Source organism: Amborella trichopoda, chromosome 4, assembly GCF_054954075.1.
Source record: "Amborella trichopoda isolate Santa Cruz 75 chromosome 4, AtrichopodaSantaCruz75HAP2 v2.0, whole genome shotgun sequence".
NCBI lineage: Eukaryota > Viridiplantae > Streptophyta > Magnoliopsida > Amborellales > Amborellaceae > Amborella > Amborella trichopoda.
Window position 1 is genome coordinate 50607066 of NC_142339.1, and position 25374 is coordinate 50632439.

Genomic DNA, 25374 nt, shown 5'->3' on the forward strand with positions numbered 1-25374 from the left:
ATTAATCTGAAAAACTCATTTTGTACATAAGGCCGTATTGAAACAATTTTAATCAAAAGAATCATTTAGATGTACATTAAGATTGTCATGCACAATCCAGTAAGAAGGCAACCTTTTAACGATAGAATACACTCTGATCATTACACCTCTGGTTGATTGTACATGCCGTACCAAATCCGAACACACAGGGGGGGGGGGGGGGGGGGGGGGGCGAAGAGAGAGAGATAGAGAGTGCTACCAAGCATCGACAACACTAAAGCCTGCAATCTTTCTCAACCCTTTCTCCTTGATCCTCGACCTAATCTCTACTACATCTCCCCATCTTCTCTCAGCTGCATATATGTTCGAAAGCGATATGTAATAGCCAACATTTTCAGACTCCAAGCCAAATACCCTCTCGGCAGCAAACCTTCCAATCTCAAGATCACCATTGTCTTTGCACCCACTTAACAAAGCACCCCAAACCCCTGCTTTAGGCTCCCTAGGTATTGCCTTAATAAACTCACAAGCCTCTTTAAGCCTACCGGCCCGACTAAGTGAGTCCACTATACACACGTAATGCTCAGTACTTGGGCTCACTCCGAAGCCCTTAAACATTAAGTCAAAATGAGCCAAGCCCTCATCTACCAAGCCTGAATGGCTGCAAGCCCTGAGAACACTGATGAAAGTGCTTTCATTTGGCTTCACCCCTAAAGAAAGCATCTCTGAGAAGAGAGAGAGTGCTTCTCTTCCATAACCATGAAGCCCGTAAGCCCCAATCATTGCATTCAAACACACGATGCTTCTCTCTCTAACATCTTTGAATATCTGAATTGCTTCTTCTAACCTTCCACATTTGGCGTACATATCTATGAGGGCAGTGCATACAAAAGCATTTTGTTCAAACCCATTTTGAGTAATATGATCATGTATGTGCTCCCCTAGTTTGAAGTCTCCTAGTTGAGCACATGCTGATAAAACACTAGCCAGGGTCATCTCATTTGGCTCGAAATCCATTTGATAAAAGAGTTCTCTGGCTTTATGGGGTTGTTTGTTCTGTGCATAACCAGATATCATTGAATTCCATGAGCATAGATTTCTTTGATTAGGGATACTACCAAATATAAGCTCTGCACTTTTGATATCCTTGCATTTGCAGTACATAGATAGTAATGCATTGATTAGATGGAGATTGAATTCCAGTCCAATTTTGAGTACATATCCATGAACCCATATGCCTCGGTTTAGAAGTTTGAGCTCACCACAAGCACTAGAAACACTCACAAGGGTAATAGGGTCCGGATTTATAGGTATAAGAAGCATTTGGTCAAAGGTTTCCAAGGCTTTTCTGCAAAATCCAGTTTGTGCACATCCAACTATAACCGTGTTCCATGAAACCACATCTTGCACAGAAATGTCCTCGAACACTGACAGCCCAGATTCTAAATCTCCACAGTTTATGTACATGAAGACGGTGGCATTTTGGGCAGCTACGTTTTGTGAAAAACCCGATTTGATTTCCCAAGAGTGGATTAATCTCCCAAATGCAAGTGACTCTAAACAGTCACAACAGGAAAGAACACCTATTAAAGTAGCTAGGTTACATCTCTGACTAGAATTCAGCAAATCTCGAAAAAGAATCACGGCATCTCTTGAAAGGCCATTATCTGAATATCCCGCAATCATGGTGTTCCATGTGATCAAATCTCTCTCATCCATCCTTTCAAGAAGCAACATTGCTGATTTTATATCAGAGCATTTTGTGTACATGTCTATCAAACTGTTAATCACAGTCAAATCCAAACCCAATTCTCTTCGAATCACAAATCCATGTATAAACTGGCCATGCTCCAACAGTTTTGATTTTGAGCAATGTGAAATTAGAATCACCACAGTAACCAAATCAGGCTTGAAACCATCTGATTCCATCTCTTCCAAAAGGCCAAAAGCTTCTGAAACTCTTTCATTCTCTATGAAAGCATTGATCGTTGAATTCCAAGAGACCAAGTCCCTAGAAACCAATCCTTCAAAGACCTTACAAGCATATTCAATATCATTGATTTTTGAGTAAAATGAAATGAGCGAATTACACATAGAAATATGAGCATTCCCAAACCCTCTTTTGAATCCCCAACAATGAATAGACTTTCCAATGTTTGGGTTCCCTAAATCATGGCAGGCTGAAATTATGACCGATAGAGTTATTGAATCTGGCATGGCATTGGATAATACCATTTTTTTGAAAAACCCAATGGAATTTTCAGACTTTTGGCAATGTAAACACCCCCAAATCATCGTATTCCAAGCTTCAGTTTCTCTAAAATGCAATCTCTCAAAAATGGTATTTGCACTCCTCAAATCCCTACACTTTGCATACAAATCAATGAGAGCATTTTCCACTGAAAACCCGGAGTCCAATGCATGCCTTAAACTAAACCCATGAATGGACATACCCAAAGTCAGAAGTCGCAAATGGGATAATGCAGGGAGAACAATTACCAAAGTAGCGGAATCAATCCCCACATTGTCCATTTGCATTTGCCTGAACAAATCCAAGGCTTCTTCATAACACCCATTCCTTCGTAAACCAGCAATCATTGAGTTCCAAGCCACCAAATCTTTGAAAGGAAGGCTTTTAAAGAGAAACCAAGAAGAACCCAATTCACCTGTATTCGCGTACATGGTGAAGAGAGAAGTTGCAGAGGAAACATGAGATAGACATCCACTCTTCTCAGCCAGGCAATGGAGACACTTGCCTTGTTGTAGAGAGAGATTCGACCGAATGGCTGAAAGGGCAGTGAGGAACGTGGTTGAATCTGGTTTGATGCCTGATTGCCTCATGAGGTTTATAGAGAGAAAGGTTTTGTTGGGGCAATGAGTATAAGCACAAAGGAGCGCGTTCCATGAGCTTAAGTCTGGATGGGTTATTTCGTCGAACAGTTGTTGGGCTTCTGGAGAGAGAAAGCATTTGGCATAAAAGTGGAGGACGGAGGTTTGGAGAAAGGGATCGTTGGGGTGGAGACCAAGCTTGATGCAGTGGGAATGGAGAGCTCGGCCTTCCGGCACGGCTGAGAGGGAGGCGCAGGCCCTGACCTTTAGAGAGAGAAAGCGGGCATGGGGTGAGAGTAGGCCTAGTCTGGGCATAGATCAAGGCCACTCTATCTCTACATATCAAGTGAAGTTAAAAGTCAAACTCAGGAACCGATGGCTCCGGCCTTTCCCCTTCCCCTCACAAAAGTTTGGCACGGTATGTACAGTCTCTTCCCCTCTCTCTCTCTTTAGTACTTGGGCTTTGTTATTTGGCTTTGATTAGTTTTATTATTGCTTTTTGTTTCTTTTGAAGCAAATTCAGAATCCTACAGCAATAATGATTGGAAGAACAGCTCTTGCACAAGATGATGTAAGTGGGGATGGTACAATATCCACTGTGCTCTTTATTGGTGAGCTCATGAAGCAATCAGAACGCTATATTGACAAAGGTTAGTTATTTTCACCAATTTCTGTGTTGCATCACGCTGTAGCACATGTTGGTTGACATGCTCCATTTTCCCTCACCTATCTCATGTTCTTGGGTGAATAATATGGTATGCATTTCTTTGCTTGGATCGACTCTCGATAGTAGTGTATTAAGTTATAGCTATATATATGTGGGGACTTTCTCATGTGACATGTATTTATGCATGGGTATCTGGGAAAGTACCTTGTGTGTATATTATAGACACTTGAGTTTTTCTATTTGGGGCATGGGTGTACTCGGATGCTTGTGTGCATGAAAAAACATGTGCATGCATCAATTAAATAATGTCTAAGAAGTTTCAACTCATTTAAGGGGATCCATGGTACCATATCTTACTTAATGAATACGTTATCAATTTTTTTCTGTGTCTTACCAAAGTGTGTCAAACTGGGGAATCATGAAGCAAAAGCATCATATCTCCTCGTATTTCCTCATTTCTGAGTAAAAAGGAGTGTGAAGAACCAATAGAAGTAATGCAGAAAACTATGTATTACTAAATCTCATGCTTATGGTGCATAAGTTCTTCTTTTTGGTGTAACTTGTTACTCACTCATTTGGAGTGCTAATGCATTGGTGTAGCTTCTTTTGTTATTAATTAGTGTTTTGTTAGTTCTTGTTGTTGTTGTTACTATTATTATTTGGATAGGTATTTCTGTTCTAGTTTTCTCTTTTTCATTCTATTTTCTAAGGCATGCATCCGCGTGTTTTGGTGGATGGTTTTGAAATTGCCGAGCGAGCCACACTAGAGTTTCTTGAAAAGTTCCAAACCCCTGTTGTGATGGGCGATGAACCTGATAAAGATATTCTTAAGATGGTTGCAAGGACAACACTCAGGACAAAGGTAGTTGGATTTATTCAGACATTTTATTTATACGATCCCACTTGCAATATGGGCAGCATAAATATTCTTTGCTGACATCCTTGTATTGGTTTTCTTCGTTCTCACTCCTACAGCTATATTTATATGATCCCACTTGCAATATGGGCAGCATAAATATTCTTTGCTGACATCCTTGTATTGGTTTTCTTCATTCTCACTCCTACAGCTATATGAAGCTCTGGCTGATCAGCTGACTGACATAGTCGTCAATGCGGTGAGTGGCTATTAAAGTTATTTGAAATACTGCTGTGTCATTCTCTTTGTGATGGTGCAAAATAGTTTACTAGCAACTGAAGCATTCTTTCAGTTGGAAAATTCTATCTTGTAGAGTCTTGAAGTGTCACCTAGTGTGCTCCCCCATCCATCTCTACAATCACAAAAAGACAGGAGAAAGGAAAACATGGTTTTAATAGAGCCTTTTACTTTTGTATGGGTGTCCTTTCATATAATCACGGTATTTTCTGTATGGATGTTGCAATTTTGTGTGGCTGATTGCCTCAAAAGTAAAATTTGTGTGGCTTCTTGTTCCCTTTGGGTTTTCAAATTTAGTGGATTTGTTTCTGCCCTTTTTAATCTGACATGTACATGTGTGCTACAGCGCAAAAAAAATGTCTGCTTGTTGTTACCTGTATTTATCTACCGATTGTGCATGATTTAAGTGATCATACATAGACAGAATTTTTAAGCGGAATAGCAGACTTCTTAACAACTGAGAGGCTTACATAGAGAAACTGGACAATTAGCTGGTAGCGATAAAGCTTGACAACAGATGGGGTTCCACCTTTGTATTGGAAGGGGATTGCCAAAATGTTATTTCATGGGCATCCTATCTGGATTTCGTGCCATGACTGCTTCTATTCTTTGAACAATATGAGGAAATCAAGATTAGTTTTAAATGACTTTCAAGCACATATAGAGGGAAGCGAACAAGAAAGCAGATGGGTTGGTAAAACAGGGTGCCTGGCCCACCTAGCTCCCTGTCCAAATGCTAAACATGTTTATTATCATGCTAATGATGTCCTTGTGGCATGATGTTTTTTGCCCCTCCTCAACCCATGTCTCCTTTATCTTTTCACATCCCTTCGATGTCCTTGTCTCTCACATCACCCACCCGTTTTTCCCATTAGATCTTGTTTGTTGTAATGGTGATCGGCCTTGCTGACCATTCTGATATATCACCACCCATATTCTGGGTTCCTCTTGTTCTCTCACTTTCTCTTCACCTAATTTTTTCTCACTCACTAAGCAAAAATAATCGTGATGTACAGCCTATATAGAACAGCAAGCCCTTGAGCACAATTTACAGACACGAAAGTACTGTTTTTGTAAGCATAAACATGAAGTCACCTTTTGTAAGAAGAAGTAATAACACATGAAGTGATGTATAGAACTTTCAAAGAGATCTCTTTATGTATGATGCAGCTTTAGGAGCCAGGTTTGAAAACTCAGCCGAGTTAACTGGCCTTGGCGTAGTTACTTGGCCTTAGGTGGTAGCTAGGGGGAGTTCCCATGTACCTTCTGGGGTACATGGAAAGTTGGAAACCTTTTAGATCTAAGGGTAATATATGTTCTTGTCTACTGATAAAGGAAAGCAAAAAGGGGGCCCGATTTTGGCCTCCATTTTTCATCTCTCTCTCTCTCTAAAAGGGAGGCATAAATGCGCCCACCTATTTTCATCTCTCACCCCTCTCTCTCTCTCTTTTTAAGGGGAGTGGAAATGTGCCCTCCTATTTCATCTCTCTTTCTCTCTCCATCTTTCTATCTAAAAGGATGGAAATCTGCCCCCAATTTTCATTTTTCTTCTCTCTTTAAGGGGGCAGAATCCCCCCTCCCTTTTTCATCGCTTTCTCTCAGAAAAGGGGCAGAAATCCACCCCTAGTGTTCATTTCTCTCTACCTCTATGTAGCAGAGTGTCTCCCTCTCTTTCCCCTTTTTCTGATCTTTTATTGAATTTTTGGTATTTTTATTTTTATTTTTTGCTTATTTTGAGGCATTTTAAGGATTGTACCTTACTCGGATGAGACAACTTGGATATGCTTGGGTTACTAGGCTTGGGAAGGGGCTGAATCCTGAGCCCAAGCTGAGCAATTAAACCTTGCAGAAACACATGTATCTACATCACACTGAGATGTCCAGTGATGGCAAAGTGTTGATGAATATGGACTAATTTAATTTGCACACACATGCAAAAAGAAAGGGAGCGGACAACATGAACAAAAAGTAAATTATGTGATGTCAAAGATGTGTTAGTGAGAGGTTAAAATATTGAAATTGAAATTTTGGAGGGTGAATCCCAACAAAACTGAAAAGAGTTCGATGACAACGGTTGAGAAGAGGTAAAATAATTAAAGAAACACATCAAAGTGAAAATTTAGTCATGGGAGTATTTGGGGGCTATAAGTTTTTTGGGAAAGTTTACCTAATATTGTGGCAGACTCAAAGTTAGATTTCGTAAAAAATTGTTGAAGTAGTCAGTTAAATTAATGGAAGGTTTCAGATTGTAATTTTTAATTGATTAAAAAATTTTATATGAAAAGAATTATAATTTATGTTTAGTTTTAGTGATAATTTACTGTAAAGTTGCATTGTTGTGATTGTGCATTGGAAGAAGATATTAAATGTTCTTTTTTGGCCATGATTAAAAATCTTGTTTTCCACATGATGTTGCATATTATATTGTCACCGTTATAATGAATTTTCTATGGATGTAGTTACATCTCTTCACCTCAGGCATTTAATTATTATTTGTATTTTGTGGTCTCTGGTCTCTTGCTCTGTCACTCCATCTCATATGCTAGTGCCTTTGATCCCAATGTGCTTCTGCAATGGTGTATCAATGTTGCTATAACATTATGTTCCTTGCAAAGTTGCTGAATTTTTAATTCTAAGAAGTTTGACTCCATTCTTTATACATGTATTGTATCATATGGTTTATAGTGTGCTACAACTCCTTTCTATTAACTTTGGTCTTATTTGCATCCTTTAACAATTATTTTGGATCTCAATAGGTGCTTTGTATTCGTAAGCCCGATGAACCCATTGATTTATTCATGGTTGAGATTATGCTTATGCGCCACAAATTTGATGTAGACACACGCCTGGTATGTTACTTTTAATTTGCTGTCTATTGTTGGTGCACATGTCTCATGCTTTAGATGCTCTACATTTACATTATTAGTCAACAGGTGATGGCGGCCTTCTTTTTTCATGCTTTGATCTTTGAAAATGCTGTGAGTTGTTTGAGCATGATCAAGAGTTGTTCAATCTTTGAAAATGACTTCCTTTATTTTGGCATTTAGAGGGTTTGGAAGGGTGACGAATGATCACTTGTTTCCCACGTGAGTAGTGTTGTACAACTGTTGATCTAGGTGGTCTGAAATGAAGTAAGGGTAAGGGAGACCTACACATTTATTCTTCACCCAAGAAGGATTAGTTGATTTTCTGCAACATTTTATTGGAGAAAAGCGATTACCAATTGGACTTCCACTATTTTAAGAGTCATTCCATTAAACCTTTGAGTAGTTGATTGTGGCAGTCAGTAATCATGTTTACAATTGTTTAATGAAGAAAAGGAACTCAATTATTGGTTGTTTAGTTTCTGGTGAAATGGCTAAAAACCGGTGTTCAAAAGCATAAACTTGATTAAGGACTCAGTCCCTGCCAAAACTGATTTGACTCATCGAGTCAAATAGTTAACTCGAAAAAACTTGATGGATTTTCCAATTGTTCTCTTGAAGCAAATAAAGCTGTCTGTAATGGAAATCGAACCCAGCTTGTCTCCTACGACGTTAACAATGCTGCCACATTCAAGAAAATCATGTATCAAATGCTTGCAGAAAAATTACAATTCAAGAAAATCATGTGTCAAATACCTGTAGACAATTACATGCAAGGAAAACTTAGCTCATACCCAGTTTTTCATTCATAGAATTCTCACTGGACGAGCAGAATTAACTTAGGGAAGTTTTCCGACACAAGACGAGTTTTTGTTCTCTGCTGGAAACATGCTCTCTCATGCAGCACTTAGGAAGTGTGGAGTGTATAGGAGATCGGATGTGTGTAAACTTCGATTTTTTTTCTTATTCTAATTTTCATGTGAAGAAACCTTATGAAGCCCCATGAAAATTTACTGAAGTATATTTAGTATCAGGGAGTTGGGTTTTGGTTGCTTAGATTTTTAGGGAAGTGCATGCATGTTGTCTAGTGTTGTGGATATGTTTGGTGCTTATAGCAGAATTAGAAGCATGGAATTTGAAAGCAGTAGCCGGTATGCAAGACGGAATCATTTACCTATACTTGCAACAATTGTGCATAAAACTTTGGGCTTGAACTGAAAGGTATCTTGTGGTATGCCACAGCTTCAGCCTTGGAGATCCGTGATCCAAACCCTTTCGTAGTTTCTTCACTGCTGCTAGTCATAATCGCCTTAGAACCATATTTTAGTCCCCACTCAAATGTGGCCTCCTTGCCATGCTACCCTCACTGTTGATCAAATTCACTAGGCATGAATATATTTGTTGTGCAGAAGCTTCTTGAGAATCTCTCAATTTGGGAATGTAAATTTTTGTTTAAACGAATGTGTTGCTTGATGGGTTTTGGGATATTACTTGCTTATGTAAAAAAGATCCATCCTGGTGCTTACGGTTTAGATTGTCCATTTCTCTCAAATATTTATAATTGTTTTCTTCTCTAAATAATGTTAGTTCTTCCTTTGCATCCATGAGGGCTTAGGATTCTATTCCACACCATCATTTCTAATTGACTAAAGTTTAATATTTATCATGATTCATTCCATTAATTGCCCAATGAGGATTTGATTTATTTGAAGTAACCTTTGTTTTCGCTATGTTACTCATTTTTTTGATTTTTGTGAAATTGTTGAATTTTTGGCCTTCGCTATTATGGATAGACTTTTTGCCTTTATATGAAATTTTTTTGAATTCACTAGACATACTCTTTCCACTTTTTGGCCATTGTTATTTTGCTAGGTGGAAGGTCTCGTTCTTGATCACAGATCCGGACATCCAGATATGAAGAGACCTGCTGAGAATTGCCATATTTTGACTTGTAACGTCTCATTGGAGTATGAGAAGAGGTCCGTATAGACTTGATAGTGTGTACAAGTTTTTGGTAGAAGAGCATGCAATGTTTTTTTTTTCTCTGGAAATGTAGAGCATGTATAAGTTATTAGAAGGATGGGTTGGGCATGCCATGCTTGCCTTAAATTAAATTTTCAATTTATAAACTCCATCTAGAATAGAAATTGTAGTTTTTGTTCTCATCAATTATCTTTCTCCATCAATGACCAGTTGGAAAAACAATGTTTCTTTAATGGAGCTTGTTATATATATTAAATGCTGAATTTCTATTTAGTGCAGTAAACCAGAGACAATAGACTCGTCATCATCAGCAGAGCCTTTTTCCAACTATTTGGGATCGGCTACATGAATCCTGGAGATTCAGGATTCAAGGAAAGATTTGGCAAAGTTGTACGTTGGCTGCCTACCTAACACAACCCACATCCTTTATCAGGCTTGGGACAAGTTAAGGGAAAGTTTATGGTCCTCACCCTTCTTAGACCAAGAAATATACATAAGTAAAAGTCCACGAAAAGAAAACACTAGGACCCTGGAGGGTGCCCCAAGCTGGCAGCTTCAACTCTGAATAACGCATCCCCCTATGTGTTAGCTTCCCACCAAATATGATGGAATCCAACGTGAAGATGCTTACACAGGTAAAAGATGCGATAAAAAATGGGGTCTAATCTCCATGGACTCATATTCAATCTTTTGACCCCCTGGATGATGTTTGGGTTATCACCTTCCACTAACAGAGATTCTCCGCAACCTAAGACCTTCCATAAGTGCATTGGCTTTGGCCTTGGTAGAATCACCTAAGCCAAGGTAACCAGAGAAAGAAAAAGAGTTTGGCCATTGATGTTGGAATAAAATTGTGAAACCACCCTGACCGGGGTTTTTGAGGGAGTTATCGAAGTTCAGCTTAATGGACCTTTTGACTGGTGGAGCCATTAGGAAGAGCAAGAGGTCTAGGAGTTCTCAAGCTAATGATACTTTCCTAGTGAGAGAAAAAGTCTGTCTTAGACAGTAGAGATGTTTTAGGGGCTTAAAATTCGGCCCAAAAATAGTAAGATTGCATGCTTTCTCCCAAAAATAGTAAGATTGCAAGCTTTCTCAAGTAAATTCACTGTGAATTTCCCTCTGAAGATCCTCGAATTATGTTCACCGCATAATGTTCATAAAATCACCATTAGCAAAGGTCTCCAAAGGAAAATGACAACCTTTTGAATGAATGATGGGGAGATAAAAAGTTGGCTAATTGAAGGGGTTACCCCGGTTTGGTTGCAGAGCACAAGTTTGGTTGGTGAATCTTTAAAGCACAAAACAGAACAGTTTGGTGAAGCCAAATGAAAATAACTCATATGGAGCACATGAATATGACCATGTAGTAATGTATAATGGGACAATTTCTCAAACACTTTTGTCTAATACTTCAGTGAATGATACTCAAATGGCCACAAAATACTCACTGGTTCTCATGAAAGAGTGCCTAAAATCTCATAAAAAATCAGGTGCCCAAAGCTTTAAAGAAGCTGATGTCTAATAGAATGGTCCAAGGACTAGACTATTCACACTATATAGCATACATGCATAGTATAAAAGGGTAACCAAAAACTCAAGAGAATAAGATGAAGATGCTGCTGTAACGGATGAATTACAACATGCAAACTATAAGGTAAAGGCGTAAAATAGGAAGGAAATGGTAGAGATGATTACCTTAGATCATGAGGACTAGACACCTTAGAGCTTAGCATGGACCACCATGTTCATGAGGCTTCACCAAGGGAAAGCGGAAGAAGCTTAATGAATGAATGGAAAGAACGCAATAGGAGGGTCATGAAGGTTACAAGGTTACACTCTTCTCACTCTTTCTAAGATGGTTCACAAGTGTATTGAGAATGAGGAGCAAGGGTTTATATAGAGTTGTGGCAGTGAAATATTTGTAAGTGAAAGAATCTAAATCCTTAATGCTATTCATTTATGGTACATGTGAGGCATATGATCCTAACCACACATCCATGCCTAACCATCAAGATCAATGGATGTGATTTACACACCATTAGCACTTCATAGAATTCTAGATTACGCCATTCTACCAAATTGTCGTTGTTCCATAAAAATTTTCCTCATATGCCATTTAGTCATTCCATAATTGTCCATAAATCTTTGTGAAAGTATAAAACACCACAAAGATAGGGGCGCCCTTATGATAATTTAGAAAAGATACTCCAACTAGGATAATATGTCATAGACAAGCCAATCACAATTTGCCATTTTATAGAATTCTCATGGGGTTAGCTAAGAGAATCAAGCCACCTACAAAAGCAGATCAAGGAACAACTTCCATTTTAATACTTAGGGTTTAGATCATAATTTCCTAGCTAGTCTCAACCTAGGCACATATGTTCCATCCCACATGTGGCAAAACTCCTTGGGACAACTAAAACATCACATGTTATAAAACATATTTTTATTACAAACCTTATAACTTAATGAACCGAACACCTAATACCAAATGATGGTTGCAAGTCCTATTTGGTGACTAAGGGGGAGAATTCCCTTGGCTTGATGTCTTGTCTTGTCATAGGTTTTGATATTGAGTTCCGATGGTTCTAGAGCTTTTGGCTTTATGCATACCCTCTCCATAAGGTCATTGGCCTTAGAATTGATAACCTTATATGTGGATGCTATTCTAGTAGCATGTAGCACATTAGACCTAATAAGGGAAACAAAGCTATGAAACAACTTTGACGTGAAGGACATAGGAGAAGTTTCATGTGTTGGGAATCCAAATAATACATGTGAACCAGCCCGTACTATTCAATTATCCTAATCCACATATTGTAAGAAGATTCTTGAGAGATTCGGGATGAGTGAGTGCAAGCCCATTGATACACCTGTTGAGAGCAGAATAAATTAAGTATCAATACGAGCCTAAGAGAGGACTATGAGAGAAGTGAGTTGGAAAGAGTACACCATATAGGAGTGTCGTGGGTTCACTACTGTATGCGACCTTGGGTACAAGGCCTGACCTAGCTTTTGCTCAAAGCTTAATAGGGTGCTTTCAAAGTGACCCCAAAATTGAACATTGGAAAATCGTTAACAAAATCATGAGATACTTGAAAGAAACCATTTATTATGCCTTGACCTATGAGAATGTGAGTGAGTTAAGTGTCTTGGGTTACTTGGATTCCGACTACCAAGGAGATCTGGATGACTTCAACATTAGGTTATGTTTTCATATATGGGGATGGTGCCATATCTTGGCGCACCAAGAAGCAAGACAGAGTGGCTCTCTATACTATAGGAGCCGAGTACGTGAAATTATGATCCGCATCCAAGGGAGACATGGATAAAGAAATTTCTCAATCATCTTCATCACATCCAGCACAATGGCATAAGGGCCTAGGTTCCATAACAAGTCAAGGCACATAAGGGCACATTATTATCATGTGAGAGATGAAGTTGGGGCAGGTGAGGTAGATGTGGCTTATATTCTTATCGAGGCTATGTATACGGATCCCTTAACTAAAGGCTGGGCTACTAATGTATTAATGAAACTTGTACATGGTATGAGGTCGAGGAGTTTAACATAGCTTGAATATTTACTCTCTTGGAACATAGCGTGCATATTTACTCTCTTGCATGATATGAGTATGTTATGAGTATATCGATATCGAGTATGTGAGTATGCTTGAGTATGTGTGAGTATGCATGAGGATAAGAGAGTCTTTTATGTGTATAAGGCCTCAAAAGGTCAAGTGGGAGAATGCTGGATTTATGGCCTTTCAAGGCCTTAAAGCTAAGATTCTTACTGAGTGGGAGTGAGCGATTTTGAGTGCTTAGTGTACTAAGGCCCATAATCATATTCCCCGAGTGCATGAGGCAATGAGTGACATCGATGAGAGAAAGATACTTGTAGAGGTTTGTGGGTCACCTCTGAGTCAGGGCTATATCTAGAGTATTCCTTAGTGTTGGTGTGTTGGCTAGGGCTAAGAGATATCAAAAAGAGAATATAGATCCAAATTATCTTTAGAGTAATAGCCCTGTATAGGATGGTCAATACTCAAGGGACATGAGTCGGTACCGTTACACAACAGCACCCTATGACGTGCACTCACAGTTGAACGGGAAGCCACTCTTTTAATGTATGATCCTACTAAGAAGGGCTAGTACACATGTGCCTTGAGAGGAACCCTGTATGTGAGCACTCCGATGTTCCCATGGGTGCACCTGTAATCCATTGAGAATGAAGAGTTGGAATGCTTGAGTGGAAGGACTTCGGCAAAGCCAGATTTTGTCTCCTTGCCATAGATTGTGGGGAATAGGCTTGTTGGGTCATTCGAGATAAGTGGACCACCATTCCGGACTAGCCCAGTGGAGTACTCCAATACCTGGATTTCAGCCTAGAGATCTCATTTATCAATTGTCCGATTTTATCATGATGAGAAAATGAGTGTAGTCAAATATATACTCATGTATGTTTATGACATATTGCTGTTTCTATCGAGTACGTGTTTTACAAGGAAGATTAATTGCTTTTGTATGTTATTTAAGGCATCTGAGAAAGGTTTATTTATGTTTATAATTACAAGGTAAATGGGAAAACATGGATGCATTCATATTTACATATTAGTATTCTGTCATTAGTTTTGGAAATCTTTTATTATCTCCTGCCTTATAAATGGTTGTTTTCATTAGACTGTTTGTCTTCTACCTTATTGGCAAGTTATAGACATTCTAATGTTGATAAACAAAAGAATTGAATGTATCCTATGTTTTTGGGGGAAAAAGGTGGACCCTCAAATTACTTGTTGAACTTCCCTTAACAACTATTGCCCGACTGCTTCAACTGAAGATCGATTCTCATTTTTATATGGGGCCAACTGCCGAGTTTCTGTTTTTTATAGATTATTGCTCTAAGGAGAACAAAAAGGAGAAATATGGAGCACCTTGTTTTGGCCTGTGGGGAAGAGGAAGTCAATTCTGTTGATGTCTTGTCTCCAGAATGCCTTGGATGGGCTGGCCTTGTTTATGAGCGTGTCCTTGGTGAGGAGAAATACATAGAGAATGTGAGGAATCGCTCCTCATGTACCATCTTAATCAAAGGTATGACTATCTTCTCCCCAAAAGTTTTTGCAAAGTGACTATCTTCTTATGCAGGAGACCAGGCTTTTATTCATTTGATGTTGAACTGTGTCTCCACATGTATTAGCGAGCCAATTATTCCAGGAATCATCCTCCAAACTGATGTTCCTTGTAAAGCTTTATACTGCATGACTGAAAATGTGAATTATGATGTTTTCAGGGCCAAATGATCACACTATTGCTCAGATCAAGGATGCTGTCCGTGATGGTCTGAGATCTGTCAAAAATAGAATTGAAGACGAAGCGGTAATTTTGGTGAGCATCGCAACCTCAATGCACTTAATATGATATATTCTAAAAGCAAATAGAATTTGCTATCTTCTTTGTATTTGATTATCAAAACTAGGAGTGATAGCTCCTAGTTTGGGTTGAAGATCTCTAACATCACATGCAAAAGAAGGGTATTATTTCATGCTACATATTTGTAAAGGAAATCCTTCTTCATCATAGGAAATCAACCATATGTTAATTTCAATCCAGATTGTGATCCCCTAATGTAGTTGGGGAGATTGTTCAAAGGGAAAAGCCCTATCACTTATTTTCTTTTGTCTTTTATGTTAGCAAGTTTTCAACTTTCAGCTTTTTGCACTAGACTCTCTTATAATTTATGTTTTGATAATCCAATATTTAGTAACCTCCAGTATTTTACGATAGGTAGCAGGAACGATGATCACTCCACTGTCTGTAGTTTATAATATTAGAAAAAGAATTCATAAAAAAATTTAGAATGGGCTCTAGGAGGAGTTGGTACCGGTGGCGGGTGCCATGACGTGACATCTAGAGCTCCATTCTCATCAGGTCTCATGAGTTAACATTAAAAAAAAACAAAATTGTAAAAATTGTAAAATGCAATGGGGATGTAATTTTTTAAGCGTTTTCCTTTGTGTTTTTTTCCCCTCCGCTTTTCTTTAGTTCTACTGTATAAGAAATGTAGCCATAAGTGAAATAGAAGCCAAAATTAATGGTGACAATTCTAAATGGTTCCAATCTGTGAAAAGCAAAATAAAAAGGAAAAAAAGAAAGTACTAGCTTTTATGATGTCCATGAGAAATAGCTTGAGGTGCTCTGTTAAGTGTGATCCAAATACAGATGCACCTCGCTTATTATAACAGTAAATTTAAGTGAGGAAAGGCTATATGTTAGAAATTATCTTGTTATAAATTTTATTGAAAATGTGGTTTAAATACTGCTGAATTCTACTGGCTTTGAAGTAAGTCCTTTGAAGTATCAATTATTATAGAATACTTTAATTATAACCTCTTTTAAGCAATAAAAATCATGTCCAAGGAGAATGCAAGTTATTAAGTGAAAGTTACAGTTCTCTATTTAGGGTTATGGGATAGTCTTCTGGCAAAGTTCTATAGGATAAAATTTGAGAATTTGGACCTTTTTCCTTCGGAGTTGATCTTGGGGTTCGCGGTTTCCCCTTGAAGCTAGGTGCCCAGGAGAATGGATGCCCTGGAAATGGAGCCCTGGATGTTGGGAACCCTTGTTGGTAACTTTATTAGATTCCCTGGCGATTTCAATTTACCTTGTTTGGTTAAACCTTTGAAATTGGGTACCCATGGATATGAAAATTAGCCTATTTTAACAGTTTGTTGCATAGTTTGTTGATTAGAGGTTGATATTTGTCCATTTGATGAAAGTTTTTGTGTCATAACCTATCCATAGCATTAGTAACAAAATGGACAGTTCTGAGGAAAAATTCATCATTCAATTAATCAATAACTTACTCTTTAACATGTGAACACACACCCTCTCTCCCTCCCATTTGTCGATTTTCTCGAGTCTCCTGTATACCTCATATTTGCTTCTTTTAGAGAGAATCAAAGACATAATTCCAATATCACAAAAGGAAATGCCATCAACGCAGGCTATTATTTGTGTAATGGGGTCTCGGTAGCAAGTAGTGTTTTGTTATTCGTTAGACTTATTCTTAGGAGCATCAGATCCAAGAATGGGTTGATTATCTATCATATACTTTATATGGATCTCACTTTATAGATAAATATAATTGAAAATGAGATGCAAAGAAGGGGAAACCCCTACAGATAGAGGTGAAAACGTATTGCTGATTGATGAATTAAGAAAACTTGAGGTTCAACTTTCCTGCAAGAGAGACTTCATAATTATTTTGACAGTTGAAATCTATTTTACTTCTATTTGTCATCTAGAAGACATTAGTGTGCCTTTTCAGGGTTTAGCGTTCGATATATAGGAAAGTGACCATTGATCCTTCTCTCCCTCGTCCGTGATAGTTTATTTTCTTCTAGTTGTTAATTTGAAGCATCTTAAGGCATTTGTGCCCCAAAACTTATAATCACAAACACTAATTTTGGGTCAATTAAAAAAAAAAAAAAACTTTAAAAACAAAGAAATGATTGCCATTGTCAATCACCACTTAGATTAGTATCAATGTTTCAAAAAGTGCTAGGCGGGTCTTAGGTGTCTTGGGGTTCCAGATTGCCCAATGCCTAGGCGGATGGTCTAGGCAGCCCAGTAGGAAAAAAAATGACTCTATAGTCTCTAACAGTATAAGTATAAATGTATATTGTATAAAATATAAGAATTAGGGATTAAAGGCACACATCAAAATTCAAAAGTATACTACACAACACATAGGAGCACAATTGAGTATAACCATAAGTCCATATATTCAATTATAAATTATCCATAGTCTGATTGATAGTAAGTGTGGCCCACATTCCACACATAGACATAGTTAAAAGTTAAAAATTTAATCTAATATCAATAGGTGATGTTTTGATCAATTTCTTTTAATTTTGAAAAATTCTTCGATCCTAAATAAATCACCAAAAACTAGTTTTTTGGGGGTTTTTCTCAGTCTAAAATGGGTTTTAGGTTTCAAATAAACCTTAAACCCACAATTTAGCCCTTTAGTATAAAAAAAAAAGAAGACAAAAACTGCCCCTACCGAATGGGTTTTCTGCCTCTTGGTGGGGCACAGGCCCTTGGCGGCTGCCCCGCGCTGGGCGCTAGGCGCCATGCTTAGGCAGGTTCCTAAGTGCCTAGGTGGCCACCAAAGGATTTCCGCCTTTTTCTGGCGCCTGTGCCTGGGTGATGCTCCTAGGCCCTCTAGGCCGCCGAAGCGGCTGCCCAGGAGCTGGGCAGTCCGTTTTTGAATCACTAATTAACATAGGTGATTACTTCTAATCCCCATATGGTAAGCCTAAGAATAAGCATCCAACAAAGTGGGTGCTGGTTTATTTGGGTCTCAAAATTATGCGCAGTGTTATTCCCTGCCAAAATCATCCATTTAAATGCTTGAGAGCCAGAGGGAGATGGAGCCAAAAGATACAGCCAAATGAAGTTTAGGCCGAACAACTAGGGGGCCTCCAAGGACAAATGTTGAGTCATGAGACCCCAACAGCTTGGGTCTCAGAGGACAATAACGGGCATGATGGAAGTATAATAATCTCAAATGTTGAAACTATGCGTCCTTAGGGGAAATGAGGAGCTAGACCATGTCATGCTTCGGTTAAGATTTTTGCATTCATTGTCAAAGCATTTCATACACGAAAGCATTATACTTTACGAATTAAAAACGTAGAAGAACAAGAACAAAGCATAAATAGCATTGATGAACCAAAAAATGCGACTGATTATATGATCAGTATATCGAAAATTTTCAATATAATCAAAATTTTCAGTGTGTATAATCACACCATTATACTAAAAAAATTCAGCTTATTGAAAATTCAGTATACAATATGTATAGAATTCTTTAGTATAATTACTATGAATTGTTCCAGTATAATCACCATAAGTAATTTCATTATAATTTTAAGAGATCTAATATGATCACTATATATTTTCAGTATAATCATTATAGCAATTTCAATATAGACAATTTTCAGTTTATATTATCAGTGAATGATCAGTTATAAATTTTTAATACTATTATAAATTTTTTAGTGCGCTCACTGTAATTGAAATTTTCTAATATGATTGCAATTCAAAACTCTCATTTCAAATGAAAACCCTCATTTGGTAATTTTCAGTATTTTTCAAATCCCATTTCAAATCAAAACTCTCTTTTTGATACCTTACTTTTCAGCATAATCTACTGAAAATACAAAAATCCAAAAATCTAATTTTAAAATCAAAACCCTCTTGAAAACCCTAATTTTCAGTATAATATATTGTTTAAAAAAAGGGTATATAGTTTATATAGAGCAGCGGGTCTAAACAATGAAATAACAACCTACTTCAAAAATTTCACTAGAGGATGCCCAAATATTCTCAAATTAATGATCTCGACATCAAGATGCTTGGACATGTGAAAAAAATGGATTTCAAGTTTTCGAAATAGTGTATTTTATAACGCTTTTTTGGACTGTCAATTTTCAAGATTTTCAAGTTTTCATAGATTTGTCTATCTACACTATTTTTGAAGCATTATACTTTATAAATAAAGATAAAAATATATTTTAAGGATGTCAAAAAGATTTATAGTATTGAAACCACATTTCTCGACACTATTTGAAGGTAGGCTTTAAGTTGATTGTTTAGACCCTAGGCTCTAAACAAACGGCACCCTTAAAAAAGAATGCAGCGTAACCTTCTGAAAATAATTTTCCAGTATAATCTATTGAAAATCACAAAAAAGGCAGAATCCTAACTTTCAAAACAAAATGGATACCCTAATTTTCAGTATTATCTATTGTTAAAAAAAATAATAATAATTTTCAGTGTAACATATAAAAAATTATAAAAATGAAAGTCCTAATCTACTTAGAGAGATGGTGAGACCTGATAGAGAGAGAAATTGGCCTCAGAGAGCAGAGAGCAGAGAGAGAGAGAGCTTGTAAAGCTAGTCATTGTTTTACCTGTCAACGCTTATAAATTTGATATTTTCCTTAATGATTATAGTTCTTTATTGGCTTTACGAGACTTCAAATTGATATTCACATTAATTCGGAAGTGATTGTTACTATAAAATGAATGTGAATGGTGCTGAGACATGTTTCACTATATACTGGTGGATGATCCTTTGGCAGGGGGCAGGTGCTTTTGAAGTTGCAGCAAGGCAGCACCTAGTGAACAATATACAGAAGACTGTCCAAGGGGTAACATTGTGGGGTTGAACCATCACACTGGGGAACCAATTGACCCCCAAATGGAGGGTATTTTTGACAACTACTCTGTGAAGCGGCAGATCAGAAACTCTGGGTATAATAATGTTTTTTGTTTTTTCTAAGAATGTCAATAACTTCTTTTTTGGGATCCCGTTTTATGTTCTTTTTCATCTGGACAAACTAGCCTATTTTATTTGATGCAGGCCTGTGATTGCTTCCCAATTGCTTCTTGTGGATGAAGTTATTCGTGCTGGCCGAAGCCAACTTAGTCCCCTAGCTTGAAGAAAGTAAATTTTTGTAACCATGCCATGATTTTGTTTGGATTTCTCTTGAGTTTAAGATACTAACTTGGAAGAGTGGGGAGATTGTTGGGGTTTGCCTTGAGTGTGTGCGCGGTTCTTGTTTAGTGGGTGGGAAAAGCTCCATCTTCTTGGATCCTCTTCCATGATTAGAGTTTTGTGGGTGATTTAGAATGGGTAGGTCTGAAATCTTTGTACTATATTGTTCTCTTTTTAAAACGGCAGAGACCAAATGCTTGTGAAATTTGTGGGCACTTTTTCCATAATTAGAAAATGAATGCTGCATACTTGAGTCTCTCTCTCTCACAGAGGGTAATCCAGGGTGGTTGCAAGTGTCTTCTCTTGTTTAAAGAATGTTGCTTCTTATTGAAAAGTAATAAATGGAACATGGATGAGAAAGCTTGTTTTCTAAATATTACATATGAAAGGCATTTTGGAATGCGTGAACCTGATCTCGTCCTGGTCATGCAGCATTTGTGTTAGTTGGGCTTAGTGTTCGGATTTGATTATTTACTTCGAAAAACAAACAAAACATTGATTGGGCTTTTCTTTTTTTTCGTACTTCTCCCGCAGGGACTTTGTAGTTTATATGAGCATTAAAGATAAGCTTGATTTAGAATGAAAGAGAAAAAAAATAAGAAAAAAAAGGTTGGGCTGAGCCGAACTGGGTTGACCCTATTCTTTCTCAGGTCTAGGTGCAGTACTTGGGCTAGGCTCAAGCCTAGTTTTGTAGGGCTTGGCCTGTCCAGCTTATTGCCCGCCCTGGCTAAGGAAATGCGCCAAGCTTGTTAATTTGAGAAGTTTAATTTAATTTGTTCACTTATAATGCTTTATTTATTTTATTTTATGTTTAACTGGTTTGTATCATGTCAAGATTATTGGATTACTCAACTATTCCTAATATATGATAGTTTTAGAGTGTTAAATTATGAATATTTATCCTAAAAATATTGTCAATTTGAAATAGAGGATTAGAAATTGTGAGACATGAGATGAAATTTTATTGTATCTTATCTTTTATTGTGGCGATAAGGTATTATCACCACAAGCAAGGAGTATGTCATAGAGTTTAAGAAAAGAAGATGGGTGATTAGAGGTTAAATTCTTTCGAGGTGACTGCGAAACTTCCTCTTCCTAATGAGGATACTCTTATTTGCATTGACGTTTTTCATGTCCTCGAGTGAGGCATAATCTCATTTCCTTGTCCAATGTTGATATCGATGGTTTTAAAATGAATGTAAAATTGGGTAAAAGGACTCTTATAAAGGATGAGATGGTTGTAGCAAAGGCCACTCTTTGTGGAAATTTATGCCAACGTTGAAATCAATGGAATAAAAGTACCACCTTCCTCTTATATTACTTATTCCTCTTATTCTAGAAAGCTTTAGTGTATGATATAGAAAATTAAAGAAACATCGGTTGTGAAAAATTGTCTCAAATGATGAAAGAAAACTTAATCTCTTATTAAGAAATAGGAAAATTCAAATGTCAAATTTGTTTACAAGGTAAATATATAGAAAACCATTTCCTTAGTAATAAGCACAAAAGATGTTAGACATACTGAAAATCGTCAAAGATTAAATGTTGAAATTTTGGAAGACATGAATATTTGATCAACTTTATTGATGATTATTCAAGCTTACCATGCAAATTTAATTTACCATAGAATGAAGCTTTAGAAAAGTTTACATTAAGACATGGACCTTAGTGGATCTATCATAAAGCAAAAAGGCCATTAGTCTACATTGAAAAACTAAACCTACATGACAATTGATAGATATAAGGCTAGGCTAATAGCAATGGGCTTTACTTAGGTTGAAGGAATAGCTTTGTCACGCCCCAGGAATTTACAATACAGATATTCTTGAGATGTGACAGTCAAAACATATATACATCTCTTGATAGGACAAATTTATAGTGGCGAATTCTTACAAAGTAACAAAAGAAAGTTAAGCACAACTACAATATCTTTCAGAGCTGATCCTGAATGGGAATTCAAAATGAAACCGCAGTTATCCTGAAAAAAATGTTTACTATAATTTGATGAGTTTGGCTACTCAGGAGGTGATCATCATAATCCTAAAAATAATCATGGTTGAAAGATATCAATATTTTCAAAAAAGAGATCTATTAACAGAAATGCATCAACAGTTTCACTTTAAAAAATGCATAATTAAGTATAATTCGAATAATTGAAATGCGTATAACATTTTAACGTCAGTGCATAATTCAAAAAATTTCACAAAATACCCTACTGGCGTCCCAAGTAGGTCACCTATATACCCCATCAGCGTCCTGATGAGTCCACTTAATCCCTATCGGCGTCCCAGATAGGTCCATTTAATCCCTGTAGGTCCACTTATACCTCACCGACGTGCCGGATGAGTCCACTTAATCCCTACCGACGTACCGGATATGTCCACTTATACCTCACCGGCTAATCGGATGAGTCCACTTGCATACTTAAAGTATTTCTAAATCTCTTTAAACATTCGAAAGCAGCAATATCATGTACTCAACATATCACTGAAATTATTAATATGAATTTCACTGAAACCATTGATAACAGTCACTTTCAATAACATTTCAAAAATAACCAGTCAAATATTTTGGGCTCAAATTTAGAAAGGTAGCAGTTCGTAAAGACATTCTAGTATAATTGCCAATCTAATATGTATAGAAAACCTCTTATAGAAATTCAGGAATATGGAATTATCACAATTTATGAGATGTCAATTTGCAAATAAGCATTTCACATACAATGCTATAATCAAATGCAAAAATATCAGTTTTCAAATAACAAGGCAGTCATTTGCACATGAATTTTATAATGTCTAAATATTCAAAAACAGTAGAAAGAAATCTCACAATTTTACTAAAAACAGAAATATCATATTTATTTTTAATAATTTTACAGTATCTAAAATTTTCTAACAATAGACAAGAAAAATAAATAAATTTATTTCTAAGAATTTACAGCATTTAAAATTTCTAACATAGATTAAATATCACAATTTTATTAAAAAGATTATTTTTCAAAATAATGAGGTTGCTTGCGCATAAACTTTATCGCGCCTAAAATTCATAATAATAACCATAAGTAATTATTTCATCTCATTTTTAAAAAAAACAGATTATTTTTCAAGATAATGAAGTCACTTACCTAAAATATTTGAGAGGGAGCTTCCGATAAAAATTCGGCTAGAGAGAGAAAAAGCTCACTGCGTTCCGACTAGAGAGAGAAAGATCTCAAAAATTTTCTAGGGTGGGAGTCCTCGCCTCTCCTATTTAAATTCTTAAGACACCTTATTATTTTATCTTATTAAGTTACACCTAATACATGAGGTGTAACAATTATATTACACCTGAACGTTTAAAGCCCACGTCCACTAAAGGACATGGAAAAGCAGCAAAAACTTAAACCAAAAGCTTTTGAAAGTAGTGCTGGTCCCTAAGGACCATCATGCTCATATGGACCATCACTTATTAGAAGTTTCTTTTCTTCTTCCTTTCCTTTTTTTTTATTTTTTTTTATTTTTTGAAAGTTTAGGATTGTTACATTCTTCCCCCCTTAAAGAAATTTCGTTCTCTAAATTTGTATACCTGATTACTGAAAAAGATAGGGATATTTTTCTTTGATATCATCTTCTCGTTCCCAAGTCGGCTTCTCTCTTGAATGGTACCGCCATAATATACGGACCAAAGGAATCTCTTTGTTACGCAACACTTGTACCCTTCTATCCAATATCAAAATTGGCTGCTCAATGAAAGATAGGTCATTCCTGATCGATAAAGGTTCATATTTCAAGATATGGGATGGGTCGGGCTGATATTTTCGTAGTGATGATACATGAAAGACATTATGGACGTTTGCCAATTCAGGTGGTAAGGCAAGTCTATAAGCGACACCTTCGATTCTTTCTAGGATTCAAATGGTCCGATATAACGTGGGCTCAGCTTTCCTTTCTTGCCGAATCTCATAATGCATTTTATTGGTGAGCTTTTTAGGAAAACTCAATCACCTTCTTCAAATTCAAGATCTCTCCTTCTTTATCGGCATATCTTTTTTGCCGACTCTGAGATGTCCTGAGCCTTTCTCGAATTAATGCTATCTTATATGTGATTACCTAGACAATTTCTAACCTCAAAAGCTTTCTTTCACCAACCTCGTCTTAACAGATGGGTGACCTGCATTTCCTTCCATACAGGGCTTCATATGGTGCCATCTGAATACTGGCTTGGAAGCTATTATTATAAGCAAACTCAATCAAGGGTAAATGGTCATCCAAGCTTCCTGTAAAGTCAATGACACAGGCCCTCAGCATATTTTCTAAGGTTTGGATAGTCGTCTCCGATTATCCATCAGTTTGGGGGTGAAAGGCAGTGCTAAAAGGTGAGTCTCGTCCCCATGGCTGACTGTAGCCTAGCCCAAAATTTAGAAGTAAACCGAGTATCTCTGTCTGATACATTACTGACCGAAACTCCATGCAACCGTACTATTTCCTTAATGTACAACTAGGCCAGTCGATCCAAAGTGTACGTCGTGCGAATCTACAGAAAGTGGGCAGCTTTGGTCAGCCGGTCCACAATGACTCAAATGCTATCATGTTCTGAATTTGTTATAGGTAAGCCAGAGACAAAATCTATAGAGATGTGCTCCCACTTCCACTCTGGCACGGGTAAAGGCTGCAACAACCCAGCGGGCCTTTGATGCTCAGCTTTTACTTGCTGACATGTTAGGCACTTAGACACAAATAGTGCTACCTCTTTTTTCATATTATTCCACCAAAAAGTTTTCTTCAGGTCCTGATACATTTTAATGCTTCCAGGATGTATCGTATAACGATAGTGATGTGCTTCTTCCAATATCGCTTTATTCACACTCTCATCATTCGGGACACAAATCTGACCTTTGAATCTTAGCAAATCCTCACTACATATAGAGAATTCGTCACTCTTTCCCAGCTTCACCTCTTCTACAATTGTTATAAGCTGAGGGTCTTTCTTTTGTGCTGATCGAATCTGTTGGATTAATTGAGATTTTGCCTTAATGTTGGCAATCATACTTGTCACACCATTAATGGACAGAGTCGAATGCCAATCTACTATTTCCTCTAATAATCTCATTTCTTAAATCATTAGATGAGCTAAGACTCCCGTAGATTTTCTACTTAGAGTGTCGGTCACAACGTTAGCTTTTCCTGAATGATAATGGATTGTACAATCATAATCTTTTAAGAAATCCATCCATCTTATCTGCCACATATTTAAATCCTTCTGAGAGAAGAGGTATTTCAAGCTCTTATGATCCGTGTATATTTCGAATTGCTCACCATATAAATAATGCCTCCACATTTTCAAAGCGAATACTATT

The 25374-nt window shown here is 37.1% G+C and overlaps 2 protein-coding genes and 1 non-coding gene across 3 annotated transcripts; 2 read left to right on the forward strand and 1 right to left on the reverse strand.

The window, feature by feature from the left end:
* Nucleotides 1-20285, forward strand: LOC18422333 (T-complex protein 1 subunit zeta 1). The gene is given in 12 exon segments (XM_020666062.2): nt 1-3226; nt 3323-3458; nt 4186-4337; nt 4543-4590; nt 7385-7477; nt 9365-9471; nt 10065-10110; nt 14365-14563; nt 14763-14857; nt 19624-19690; nt 19693-19795; nt 19905-20285. Coding segments are annotated over 12 exon segments (1341 nt in total). The 5' UTR covers nt 1-3010; the 3' UTR covers nt 19984-20285.
* LOC18421960 (pentatricopeptide repeat-containing protein At4g19220, mitochondrial) lies at nt 235-2820 on the reverse strand. The gene has a single exon (XM_006826725.4). It carries the CDS (start codon nt 2818-2820, stop codon nt 235-237), a length of 2586 nt encoding a protein of 861 aa, XP_006826788.2.
* Nucleotides 5480-5573, forward strand: LOC148782558 (small nucleolar RNA Z43). The gene has a single exon (XR_016055193.1). It is a non-coding gene; the product is annotated as a small nucleolar RNA Z43 (small nucleolar RNA).
* Nucleotides 20286-25374: the final 5089 nt, after the last annotated feature.

What these genes read in the sequence shown, in the direction of transcription:
- LOC18421960 (XM_006826725.4), bottom strand. Translation starts at nt 2,820, where the DNA reads ATGAGGCAATCAGGCATCAAACCAGATTCAACCACGTTCCTCACTGCC.